Below are 13,323 nucleotides of genomic sequence, written 5' to 3'. Positions count from 1 at the left end.
GGATCCCGAGCCTGACATGCATACAGTAAGAGGACTGGTGACACTGACGCGAGATCAGTGCGGCCAGGCCTGACAGTACACCCATGGGACGCACGAGAGCTTAGAGACGCTGAATCCAAGACTGTCAAGGCTGTCCATGGGTTTGAATGGCAGCACTCCACTGAGGATTTTGCATATCAGCGGTTCGTCACTGTCAGACAATAGCAACGTATTTGGTTGCTGGACAACAATATGCTTGAATTTGTGTTATATTATATGCTACTAATACACTTAGATGTATTGACAAGAAATTTGGGGTTTTATTGTCATACTGTATATATCTAACAAAACAAAGTACAGAAATTGCCTAAAAATATTATAAACTGTTTGATTATAGATTATGTTTTGTGTTTTCGATGCTAATTCCAATGTATTAAATGCTGGTGCTTCCAATAGAGTCGTGCGCAGGTATGACGTCAGAACCCGGATAATTCACCAGTGGTTCCTTCGAGATTTTCCTGTGGGGGTTTTCAATTTAAGAGTTAAACAATGTAAATAATTTACATTGTAGAACAAAACATCAAAGTATAGCCAAGTTATGTTTACCACAGACTTTATTTTACACATAAATCGAAAAAATCCATAATAAAACTCTATAGGAAAATTTTAAAGGAAGCAGCAGCGAATTAATCTTCCGGGTTCTGACATCATAACTGAACCACTCTAATAGTAAAATGTCTGTGAGCTCCATATTCTACCTATATCATAATATATGGGCCTGAAACATTAAAAGTGTCTTGTATATTGTCTAAAGGTTCAATTGACTGCAACACAAAAATTAAAAAAGTTTTTTTCTATTTCAATTCAAGCTTTGTAGGGTTAAAGGTAGGCAATGTTTTTCAGAAACACTTTTTGTTATTCTGGTAGAAACGCTTTTCACATCCTGATAGCAATCAATTATAGAAGTGGTCTACATATTAAAACTTGTACATATATCTTCTGTTGAAGTCTCAGGACCAAAAAATGTTTGTCCAATCATTGCATTCGGTCTGAATGCAATGATAGGATGTCCTACCTGCCTGCCAACGCATGTTCACTTTCTTTGTTCGTGTTTTTCGTATCCGTAGCAAGCATTTAGAGAGGTGTTTTGACAATTCAGAGCCACCGAATGACGACCATATCTCCTCCGGGCACCCTGCTCGTGCAGACACACGTCATCAACACGTTTCACAAGGCTACAGAGGATTCTACAAACAGTCACTGAGCACCGTTTGTATTAGTCATAATACAAATACTTCTAAGCACTGATTTCATTGTAGTATGCTAGACCAGAGGTGTTTGTATAGAGGATTATTGTACATGGAAATTGCATTGAATGGTACAATAGCAACACAACTAGAGGAAACATGGGATTACATGTGGGTTTCTGCTCCTAAATGTGATTTTCTTAATGACAGTTTTACCTTTTTGTGCACTTCAGTGAGGACAGTGGCTAGGTTGAGATTAGAGAGAATGTATTTTGCCTCAAAAGCCGATTAGCATGATTTGAAACAGAGCCAAATTGAGTCTATTCTGTTCTCATTCACAAAGACTGGGCAACAAAACATGAAATAAACGGAGCAAGGCTTTGTGTTAACTAGCTTTCTGTCTGTTTTCATATTACAGCTTTTCATAAACCCCTTAAATATAGCCTACATTTAACACGTTTAGGAAAATCATTAAAATATGTATAGTGTGGATAGTAGATATCCATTTGCATTTACAAAACTTTTCAAAAACGTTTTTGTTCTCAGTTAGGTATTTGATAGCAAGTATTGCAAGTATTTGACAGCAAATATATATATAATATATATATATATAGAATGACCCTTTCTCATATGCCTCCCCGATCAAATCTTGTTCTTTACTGCCATCTTGTGGTTTTACAGGGACACTTCACTCAAATTCTAGGTAGGCCTACTGCTAAGCTACTGACATGATCTCGGTGTACATTGATTGGAAAAAAATGTTCCAATTATCTTAACCCTATACTAATTGTTTATTATTATAAATCACAAAACAACTAAAATAATAGTTTTAGTAGTAGCCGCGGCAGTAGTAATAGCCTAGTATTTAATTATTATCTTATTATTTTCTCTAAAACAAGGAGAGATCACATTTATCTTTGAATACCACCAGACGGAACTACAGTGCAAGACAAAAAAACAAAAAAAAAGTTTGTTCGAAAAATATACATTCTCCACTTTCCATAAGAATGGCGGCACAACTGAAAAGCAAATTTGAGAAAGTGAAGAGATGGACAGAGATATACAGCTGAACCTAAATTACACTATTACAAAGAGCTGTGTCCCAAAGTAGCCTACACTATATATTCTTATCAGGAAAAGTTATTAAAGGCTCTTAATTTGAAACATAAATGAACGACAAACGCCCACCTTTACAGGTTTCCAACCAGAAGATTGTGACATGCCCCCTAGTGGTTGTTGCGGGACATTTCACAAATTAATATTAGCCTACATGTTAGGCTAATAGACATAGCTATTTAATTAGGCTCTTAGAAATGCACATTTGAAAATACACAATTGACAGTGTTAGTAGCTTGAGTTCGGATGCAGAAGATAATTTATGTTCATTAATAAAAACGCCAACATCTGTAAAAATTGTAACAACCTATTATTTTTAGGGTGACATTTAAATATCCTGTTTGAATTGGGATTAAAATTAACCATTTGGGCTTCCATGTTATTTTTACTGAATAAAATTAAAAGTACATTTAACCTAGGTGGCTACAACAGTATTCATTTTCTTAAAAACAACAACAACATAGTCAAGATAAAAGTCAAGTCAAGATAAAATGCATTTTTGCATTTGTGCCACTGAAGAAAAATACATATATAGCCTATAGGCCTATAAATTACAACAAAATCACAACACTTAATTGCAGTTTATTTGTTTATTTCTCGTCTTATTTCACATTCAAGCCTTTGAAATACATTAGATATCCTGAAAAGGAAGCAAACAAGATCGAGCAACTTGAATACAAACTTCGCAAGTAACCAAACTCACTGCGAGTCACAGAATGATCCATTCAACATAACAAACTTACATGACGTCATCATCTCACGTGTGAGTGTTCGCGAGAAGAATGTTCAAGACCTCCACAACGTAATGTGGGCAGATGATGTTTTAGCACCGTTTCACCAGAGGGGGCGATGGAAACCATTACACAGCTGTCGGAGTCATAAAGCCGGTCGTCTTCTCTTCCTTGAGACTGCAAGTGTGAGTGGAAACAAGCCCTCCATTTTCCATCAAGGAAAATAATTTATGCATAGTCCCACTGAGAAAACAGCAATAGTGGTTTTGACATTTACTGCTAGCACAAAAGCATTTATTTTAAGTGTGCTATGAAATGTGCACTGTAGCCTATATGTAGCAGTTGCATTTTGTATTATACCTCTATAGATTACAGAATGATTGCTTCTCTACGGATTAATCATTTGCCTAAGTATTGTAGCTCAAAATTTTAAAACAGGACCCGTATTGCTTTACATAGAGCATTACAACTTCTTTATTTGACCTGTGGCAGTTTCATAAACTTAGCCACTATGTTAAGAGACTGCCTTAAGTCTGACTGGCAATTTGTATGGAAGCTTGTTTCCGCCAACAAGTAAAAATCACAATTCTGAAAGAAAGGACTAGAATTGTGGGTTATACAGTTGAAATTTCGAGAAATAAAGTCCCCAGCAAGCAATTTTGCATTTACAAGACATCTAACTCAAATTTGTGAGTTATAAAACTCGAAATTCTGAGTCAATGTCAGCATTGCGAGATATAGGGCCTAAACTCGCAATTAAGCAATTGCAAAACAAGCTTCCACAGAAACAAGTTTGCAGGGAATAATCAGTCTTATTTTTTTCACATTCAAATTAGACCAATCTACGCTTTTATGTAACAGTTATGACCCGTCGTATAGAAAAAAATATATAGATAGATAACTCATTTGTAAGACTAATTTAAGCATTTTATGCAGCCGGCAACTGAGCCAAATTGCATTTGTGTTGGTCTGAGTGGGTTTTGGAGAATAACTGTTTGCCAAGATTCATGTTGGTAATGCAGACAGTATGAAGAGTTTTGAAAAAGTTGCTTCAGTATTGAACAATGCTTGTTAGCCATTGAGAGAAAAAAAAAAAAAAAAAAAAAAAAAAAACACTGTAAGACAAACCGGACAGATACATTCAAGTGCAAGTTTAAAAGCAGATCCACCTGGTGAGATAAATCAAATCAGCAGCAACATTTTTCATCCCACTGATTTGACGTTAGGTTGAACATCCAATGATTGCCGTTTTGGAAATGTCTAGCATGCACGCGAAGCTGTCACATATGGAATTAAATGTTGTCTAATCAAACTTTCTCATGAGTCATGCATACAAGCTTCTACTGTAAAGTGCTATTATAACAATAGTTTTAAATTAGAGATAAAACCTTGAACCTTACATAGAGGGTTATAAGTCTCAAATCACAAACATTGTATTTACAGGTTCACACGTGCCTAATTGTGAGGGAAATAATGGTCCCGTTTAATCAGAATAAAGCAAACGCACATACAAAACCTAAAAATATGCTGTGCAGATTAAAATTAAATGTTTGCATAATTATAAAAAAAAAATCATTCAGCAACAAATGATGTGATGAAAACACTACTACATCACTGATAGGCCAATAGAGAGCAGTGATGTGCAAAACCACAATGACATTGTCATGTCAGACCACATACTCACCAAGGTATTCAAAGCACAAGTAATAATATTAGCAAATCATTCTTTATATTCAGGGCTACAACGAAAAACCAAGTATTTTCAAATGCAGAAAAGTCGAATGCAATGAACTCCTTTAGAAATCTAATACTGAGAAAAAAAAATCAATTTCCTAGGCAGAACATTTTCAGTCTCTATGGCTATGAAAGATAAAAACATAGTCTGAAAATAAACACAAAAGCACAGATGTGTTTAATGCATTTACCACTGCTTAACCCTGAACAAAAAATGAAATAAAACAAAACACCTTAAACCAGCTTAAGATGGTTCTCTGAACTTGTTCAATGTATTCTAGCTTGTTTAAGATGGTCTTGTTGGTATTCTAGACGGGCCAACAAGGTGTTGGCTAGTTGGTCTACCAGCCTGACCACCTACCAAGTGCCTAAAACCTGTATGAAACCAGTAAACCAAACCAGCTTAGGTTGTCTGTTCACCAAGGAAGTTGTTGTTTTAAAGGGGTCCTAGTTATCAAGAGTGAACCTCATTGCATTTGGTTACTTTAAAAGTAGATTTAAGGCTAAAACAAACAGCGAGCAGTCAATAAAACCCCAAGCTGACTGCTTTGAATGAACTTCACACAGTGGCCATGGCAAATTCTGCTCTTCGGGCAGCAGTCAGAGTGTAACATTCATTTGGTCACGGTCCAAACTGCAGCCTGAGTGTCCCAAAATGTCGTTCTCTCAGACAGCGGTGACCCTGCACTCAGTAATGAGGGAAAAAAGCAGTGTACAATACAATCAATGGTGCCATTACACTCTTGAGGTCAAACCGCAATGCTCTGAAGCGATGCACAGCAGCATGGATCCATCTAGAACTTGTCATTCCTAATATCTGTGCAGACTACTGAGCATTAATAAATCTTTGGCTGAATGTAAATGTCCTGCTATGAGATGGATGTGAGAACCCTTTCATCCTCCCAAGCCTTTATTTCTCCTGAGTTGAGAGCGAGTGAGACAGAAAGCAAAGTCAAAGTGGCTTAGTTGTACCCTGTGCGTTAGAAAGACGACAATACAAGAGTATCATTCATAGGTTTGCAGAACCTGATAGCAGAGACATAAAACAGACATTTTCCTCAGTAGTAAAAGTTTAAGACCCTTACTAACAAAAATGGCAACTGAAATGGCTTCTAAACTTAAATTGAAACTAAACGAGAGGTCACATTAACAACATTTTTGCCAATTTTCAAAATGGTCCAATGCAGGTTTCTGTTGGTAAACGTGGCGTATTCACACGTCCAACTGGGATCTGTTGTGAAATCTGCTTTTGCCCTCACAAAGTCCCAGATCAATTGAATTCCTATTGAATTGACTGGATTTTGCCAGCAAAAATCTCCTGAACAATGGTAAATATGACTGCAACTTAACACTGATAAAATATGGTGAACGTGATTTCACAAAGTACAATATATTCCTGGATCAACATTCCAATCATCCAATCAGATTTGAGGGACAAGTTAACAGTTTATGTCAATTTTAATCTTGCAACTAGGGTTAGGTGCTTCTACATCAGTGTTAGTTATGGGTAGGGTTAAGATTAGTGGTAGGGATGGATAGCCTAGGATTAGGATGTGCAAGTGTGTTCACACTTGGCATGTTTGGTTTTATTAAATCGAACCCTGGTGTGATTGCTCTGTTAGTGTGGTTCATTTGAATAAGTGTGAAGGCTAGAATCCGAACCCTGGCGCGCACCAAAGAAGCGGACCGAGACCCATGTTTTCAGCTTCCAAACAAATTCTGGTGGAGTTCAACTGAAATATGAACGCGGACCAAAGACATGTAAACGAACCAAAAACAGGACATGATGCCACAAGATGCGACCCTAAAAAGGACAGAATGCTCAAGCATACCTGTATTTTCTTGTCTTAGTTGCAATGTTGCACATCACAGTTCGTTGTGTGTGTCAGGGAGGGATTCATGCCGCTTTTTTGACTTCATCATATACCACACACAGCGAGTGCATTTTGCCCAGCACACAGCATGGTTTTGGAAGTTCGACAAATTCCTTTCGCAAAATATATGCCATAAAAGCCGTTTTTTGTTGTTTTTTCTCTTTAGGTTTCGGTTTTAAAAATGACCAGTGAACTAAGCGAACCAGGACTAAATGTATTGTTTTCTTTTTTTGGTTTGGACCAAAGGAACCAAGAGAACCGAACTACAAGTGTGAACACAGCCTAGATTTTCAGACAGGAATGTTGTTCTAGGATCAAGAAAATATGTTGATCCAGGAACATGTCTTACTTGGCAAAATCACTGCGGCCAATAAAAGAGAGAATAGAAAATCAAATCCTCAAGCGGATCTAGCAAAAACATCAAAGCTGTAAATCGTGTAACATTCTGAGAGGAGCGTACGCACCAAACCTTGCGAAGGAAACCTCTATTCTCTCTCTGAGTATGTGATTGGTTGAAGGCAAGCATGAAAATCTGGCTCTGAGAATGAGGGAGGTAGAGACTTTGCTTCGATTGCGATCTTTGTATCGACTCCCCAACGTGTTTGCTCCAACAATCTGTTCCCCTTCTTCTGTCATTCAGTCGTGGCGCCAACCAAGCCCACCCAATTCAGACACACTGTCCCACTCTCTCTCTTTTTGGCGTCATCACTTCCACACGTGTGACCCAAGCATTTGATTTGAACCGGGAGCAGCCGCCCCGCCCATGGACTGACCGTATCCCATCACGTTATTGGCACTGTAGAAATTCACTCCTGCCATGTGTTGAGTCATCTGTGAGAGAGACAGCAGAAACGGTTATTACAGGCAATTAAAAGAAAGTAACGATGACACTTACATTTGTTGATTTCATTTGTTGTCCCTCATGTCGTTCCAAACCTGTGGGCTTTTTTTTCAGTGGAAGACAAAAGGAGAAACTTTATACTGGTTATTTTTGTCAATGCAGTTGCAATTAATGGGGACTAAAGCTTTCATGCTTCAAAAACACTTAGTATCATAAATGTAGTGTATATAAGACATGTGCATCTTTAGAAGCCACATGACAACTTTGTGTGAGGAATAGATGAAATTTAAGTCATTAATGACTGAAATCTTGACATCCACACTAGATCTCTTTGGCACATTCATGATTGAAGAACACTACTGTTTAAAGGTTCAGGGTTCCCACTCTGTTTCATTTTTCATCGATCATTTTCCAGGACATTTTCAGTTTTACTACGGTGGGGAAAAAAGATAAAGACTATATATACACTGCCGTTCAAAAGTTTGGGGTCGGTAAGATTTTTAATGTTTTGAAAAGAAGTCTCTTCTGCTCACCAAGGCTGCATTTATTTGATAAAAAATACAAAACAAACCCAGTAATATTGTGAAATATTATTTCAATGTAAAACAGCTGTTTTCTATGCGAATATATAGTAAAGTGTAATGTATTCCTGTGATCAAAGCTGCATTTTAAGCATCATTAGTCTTTAGTGTCACATGATCCTTAGGAAATCATTCTAATATGATGATTTGATGCTCAAGAAACATTTCTCATTATTATCAATGTTGAAAACAGTTATTTACATCTTAATTTCAGGATTCTTTGATGAATAGAAAGTTCAAAAGAACAGTATTTATCTGAAATAGAATCTTTTGTAACATTAAACACTACCGTTCAAAAGTTTTGGGTCAGTAAGAGTTTTGTATTTATGTATGTATTTTTTGTATTTATGTATTTATGCGTAAAAAAAAAAAGTGTAAAAAAGATCACTAACAAGCTAAGCGCTGCCAATCACAACACACTGGACCAGCTAACCAATCACAGCACATTTCGTATTTTGGAATGAGGGGCTTAATCAAAACCGGGACTAAACAACACGTTCGGGACAGACTGGGGAGGGGAAGCTGTAATAATGTAAAATATGTGAAAAAATTATGTGTTTTTTGAAGATTCAAGCATGAAATCATATTCCAGTACACCCCAAAAACAAAATCAATACTATGTAAAAGGGCATAGTAGGACCCTTTGTAGATGTACAGTTTATGTCCATGACTTAACTATAAAATCACTGTTTAATATGAGCTCTTAGGAAGAATGATTATGTTCTCTTATGTTCTAGGAAGAAGTCTCTTATGCTCACCAAATCTGAATTTATTTGATCATAAATAGAGTAAAAACAAAAGGCAGTGTTGCTATATCCGATCTCTGAATAAATCGTTTTGAGTCAGATCTTTTCAGTCAGTCTTTGATCTGATTCACAAAATTGCTCTCAATGATCCATTCACAAATGTGATTGATCCGGTTTGCAAGTTCAACTCAGTGATCCGGTCCCTGCAGTTACCACTGCTTTGAATGAGGAACATTATCACTTGAAGAACATTATCAGTGAATAGCAACTCAGTTGTGTGTGAGAAACAAACCAAAATGTATCATTTGAAATATGACGGGTTAAAATATAGCACATGAGTCGTTTCTTCTTCTTTTTTGTGCTTCAGCAGTTTTTTTTTTAAGCATGAAAGCTCTAGTCTAATCATGATATCTGAATGGGAAAAAAAACAATCAGTACATTCTTAAAAATATATTATTTTGTGTTCCACAGAAAAAAGAAAGCCATACAGGTTTGGAACATCATGAGGGTGAGTAAATTATGGCAGACTATTTTTCTGTTCACTATCCCTTTATTTGTGAGTTCTTGAAGTATCAAACCCAAAACAAACTCAAAAATGGATTTGAGTTGAATGTGCCTAAAATGATTTGGGCTATCAGTGTGAAAAAAGCCTAAACTATTTGCTCAGTAACAAGTCAGCATGGTAATGGTGATTCCAGCGCTTGTTACCTGGCTGATGTTCCACTGCATCTGTTGGGGTCCATATGCCTGCTGAGGAACTGCGGCCATGCTTCCCATCATTCCATTCTGCATTCCTATTACGCCCCCCTGCACCCCTGCCATGTATGGAGGAGCAGCTGGCACTCCGGTCTGTGGCATGACTCCTGCCTGTCCCACTATGTTCATCTGTGGAGCCATCATAGGCCCCATCATGCCCTGCTGGGCAGCCAGGGCCTGGTACTGGCCATAGCCTGCAGCAGGGACATAGCCCATCTGGGTTGCTCCCATATACATGCCAGCTAAAACAGAAACAGATAAACATGCATAAACAGTACAAAGCAACAGAAAAGAGCCATATTTTTAGTAAGTCATTTCAAATTTGCTGGAACTAATCTCACCATGAGCGGCCATGTTTGTTTGTGGCGCTGTACTGCTGTACAGGGACAAGATTGAGTCCTTTGACATCTTCTTTCCGCTGTCCTCGCTTTTGGTGGGGGGATCCAGGAACAGGCTGAGGTTTTCGGGCACTGACGCTGCTACCCGTCCAGTAGGCATGGACCCTGAGTTAGGCTACAGTGGGGAAAAAAAACACGTTGACTATTTGGTTTACCCTCTAAAGATGGATTCAAGATAGTAAAAAAAGTTAGGACCAGAGTTGGGTATAACGCGTTACAAAGTAACCGTTACTGTATTCTAACTACTTTTCGTGATAACACAGTAATGTAACTCATTAAATGTAATTTGATTACAGTTACTGATGTCAATAAAATTAAGTTACTTGCGTTACAAATGTATTGTTAAGAAAAATTTTTTTAGTAAAATGCATTTCTAATCACATTTGGCCGGCTTCGTCAGTTAATGAGCATGCGCTTTAATGAATTACCGGAGAACGCACTTTATGAGGCACACGCACACACGCAAGGTCTCTTGCTCTCTCGCTCTCCACCTTGCGCGTGCTATACGGTTTGGAGCACAGTCTCTTCTGTCTCGCATGCACGCTCTTGCTCGCTCGCTCTAGATTCCCGGGAGATTTTAACTAATTTGTGGGCATCAGGGAGCCGCTATCAATATGCGGGAGACTCCCGGAACTTCCGGGAGACTTAGTTCTTTCTGTAACTTAATATTGCAGACATCCTGAGTTTCACTTTGTAGTGTATTCTTGTAGTTTTAATAGGTTTTCAAAGTAACTTGAAAGTAAAGTAATTAGTAATCTGATTACTTTTTAGATGCAGTAATCAGTAATGTAATCAAATTACAATTTTAAAGTAGTAATTAGTAATTTGTAGTGGATTACTTTTTTTGAGTAACTTACCCAACACTGGTTAGGACTGAAGTGAAAACTCAGTGAACATCTTTACCGTGCTCCTGGCGGAGTTTGAGCTGCTGGCGGCAGCAGGCAGAGAGGTGAACAGGTCAAGGGCGGGACTAATTTCAGTGCTCTGTTTGCCATTGGACACGGGAGCTTGAAGAGCTAGGGAATCTGGAAAAGAGAGTTTCAACATCAAAAGTCTATATTGTTGCTGTACTGATGTGTATGATGTGTATTTTAGCACATTACCTAGCCCTAGTAAGTCATTAACAGACTGTGACTGCTTCTTAGGAGTGTTTTTGAATTGCTGTGGCTCGTCTTTTTTCTGCAAGACAAACAAACATAGTCTTACTCGTGCGTTAATGATAAAAACATTGTTTTGTTATTTTAAAGGGGTCCTATTATGCTTTTTTACAATTTCAACTTTATTTAGTGTGTATTGTTGCTGGTTGAACATGAACAAGGTCTGCAAAGTTACTAAGCACAAACGCTGTTGAAATACCTCGATTGCAGTTTTCTTTTGGGAATATACACATTACAATATTTCTCAGTTAAATAATTCCTGTCCAAGGTATAGGACAAAAAAGGAGCGAGGCCTGGTTGAGTTGCGATAGTGGTGTGTTGAAACTTGCAGTTATGGTAAGGGGCTTTTTTATTTTTTATGGTAAGGGGCATTTCCGAAACACACTCTAAGTACTTGACCAATCACAACACACTGATCCAGCTGACCAATCAAAGCACACTGTGCTTTTTGCAAGAAGGGGATTCATAGAGACTGTGTTACTGAAAGACTGGAAAGCAAGGTTCTGCAATAAATGTCAAAAATATTGTGTTTTTTGAATAATCAAGCATGAAAACCAATTCTATTAGACCTGAAAAACTAAATTCAGACTATGGAAAAGACCACAATAGATCCCCTTTAACAAAGTTGTTTAACTGCACATCAATGTATGTCAACCCAAAAGGCTCCATCAGGAATTTCTAATGTCTTCATTATAATGAAAATGTTTTGTCAATGTTTTCAGTTTTTGAGCACGGGAGTTCAAGAAAAGATTAGAACAAGACGTTGAGTCTCTTCAAGTAATATTAACCAAAGACCCAATTGTACTTGTAAAATCAAAACCTGCTTTTTTTATAAAAACATTAGAAATTCCTGAGGGAATGCATGATTTAAAAATGCTAATCTCTTCTGGGTTTAGGTCTATAAACTAGTGGTTCTCAACCAGAGGGCCAGGACCCACTACTGAGCCTCAGGAAACTTCCAAGAAAACCTCAAGATGAGTGTCATGAATAACTGAACAACTATTGTTTAAATTGTGGAACATACAGTTCTTGAAACTTCTGAAACCACAGTTTTCATTATTCAATACTTCCTGTTTCCATTAATAAAATTTTTTGAAAAGCAGCTTTGTCATAACTAGAACAGTTATATATCATGTGTATGTATATATATATGTATATGTGTGTGTATGTGTATGTGTGTGTGTGTGTGTGTGTGTGTGTGTGTGTGTGTGTGTATATATATATATATATATATATATATATATATATATATCAGACCCAATATCAGGGAGCATTCAAGTAAAAAAGGTTGAGAACCACCGTTTTAAACAGAACAGCTCAATTGCACAAATGCAGAAACCCACCAGCTTCATCTTTTCAAAAACAACAGGAGCCTCTTTCGTTACCGTCTCACTCTTTTCTTTCTGAAAATGGAAAGGAAATTAACTTTATTCTTTTACAAAAATCAAAATAACAATAAAACTAAAAAGAGAATTTAATAATTACAAAGTCTTTGCACTTACCCTAAAGGACTGGATGTCAATGCATTTATCCATATATTTCTTCTTATCATATTTGTCACGGATAAAAATCTCAGCAGCTCTGTATCGCGGTGCTTAAGGGAACTTTTAACATGAGAGGAGAATAATCTTAACCATACTTGCACAGTTTTGCACACACAATCTTACGTACTAAAGGATACTGGTCTGTCTCTGGACGCTGGAAGCACTCTGGTAAAAAGGCCTCGTATAGTCGCCGAGCTTTGGTATTCCCCATTTCCTGAACAGACTGAGGACATACAAAACATTTGCACAAACACATCTATATCATACAGATCATGATAAAATCATAAACGATGCCCTTTCTACTGGAAACCTTGATCCAAAAAGCTTACCTGTATCTGCTCATGAGTCCACTGATCCAGGTTTACAGATTTAACTCGTGATATGTGCACGCCAAGATTCCGATGGATTCCCGCACAGCGGATACAAATGAAGATTCCAAGATTCCAGGATGCCCATCTGGGACCTGATGGGCAAAAAATAAAAATGAAGACATTAGAGAAATTAGATATTTAATTAGGACCACAGTTTTATTTACCTTTTTTTATTTCTAAGAATATTCAATTAAATTAATAATTAATACTGAAATGGCAACATATGTAATTTATACAGTATATATAGG

At 37.3% G+C, this 13,323-nt stretch overlaps 1 protein-coding gene across 2 annotated transcripts in view; it reads right to left on the bottom strand.

Moving 5' to 3' along the window:
• Positions 1 to 2,917: 2,917 nt before the first annotated feature.
• Positions 2,918 to 13,323, bottom strand: part of smap2 (small ArfGAP2) — a 35,129-nt gene continuing 24,723 nt past the window's right edge. The window contains exons 2-11 of one of the 2 annotated variants that reach the window (XR_013190428.1): positions 13,034 to 13,167; positions 12,842 to 12,927; positions 12,663 to 12,741; positions 12,504 to 12,563; positions 11,107 to 11,182; positions 10,907 to 11,028; positions 9,947 to 10,118; positions 9,558 to 9,847; positions 7,146 to 7,512; positions 2,918 to 5,780 (exon numbers count right to left, since the gene is read on the bottom strand). Coding sequence is in view for 1 of the 2 variants with exons in the window: in XM_077196111.1 (XP_077052226.1) it covers positions 7,387 to 7,512; positions 9,558 to 9,847; positions 9,947 to 10,118; positions 10,907 to 11,028; positions 11,107 to 11,182; positions 12,504 to 12,563; positions 12,663 to 12,741; positions 12,842 to 12,927; positions 13,034 to 13,167 (1,145 nt within the window). In the remaining variant the exon portion in view is untranslated. Of the gene's footprint in view, positions 7,513 to 9,557; positions 9,848 to 9,946; positions 10,119 to 10,906; positions 11,029 to 11,106; positions 11,183 to 12,503; positions 12,564 to 12,662; positions 12,742 to 12,841; positions 12,928 to 13,033; positions 13,168 to 13,323 lie in introns of both variants that reach the window. The other variant, XM_077196111.1, reaches the window with a different exon arrangement.

The sequence above is a fragment of the Siphateles boraxobius genome, unplaced genomic scaffold (assembly GCF_051911475.1).
Source record: "Siphateles boraxobius isolate OS27281-9 unplaced genomic scaffold, OSU_SipBor_1 35, whole genome shotgun sequence".
Classification (NCBI taxonomy): Eukaryota; Metazoa; Chordata; class Actinopteri; order Cypriniformes; family Leuciscidae; genus Siphateles; species Siphateles boraxobius.
This window is presented reverse-complemented; position numbering and strand designations above follow the sequence as displayed.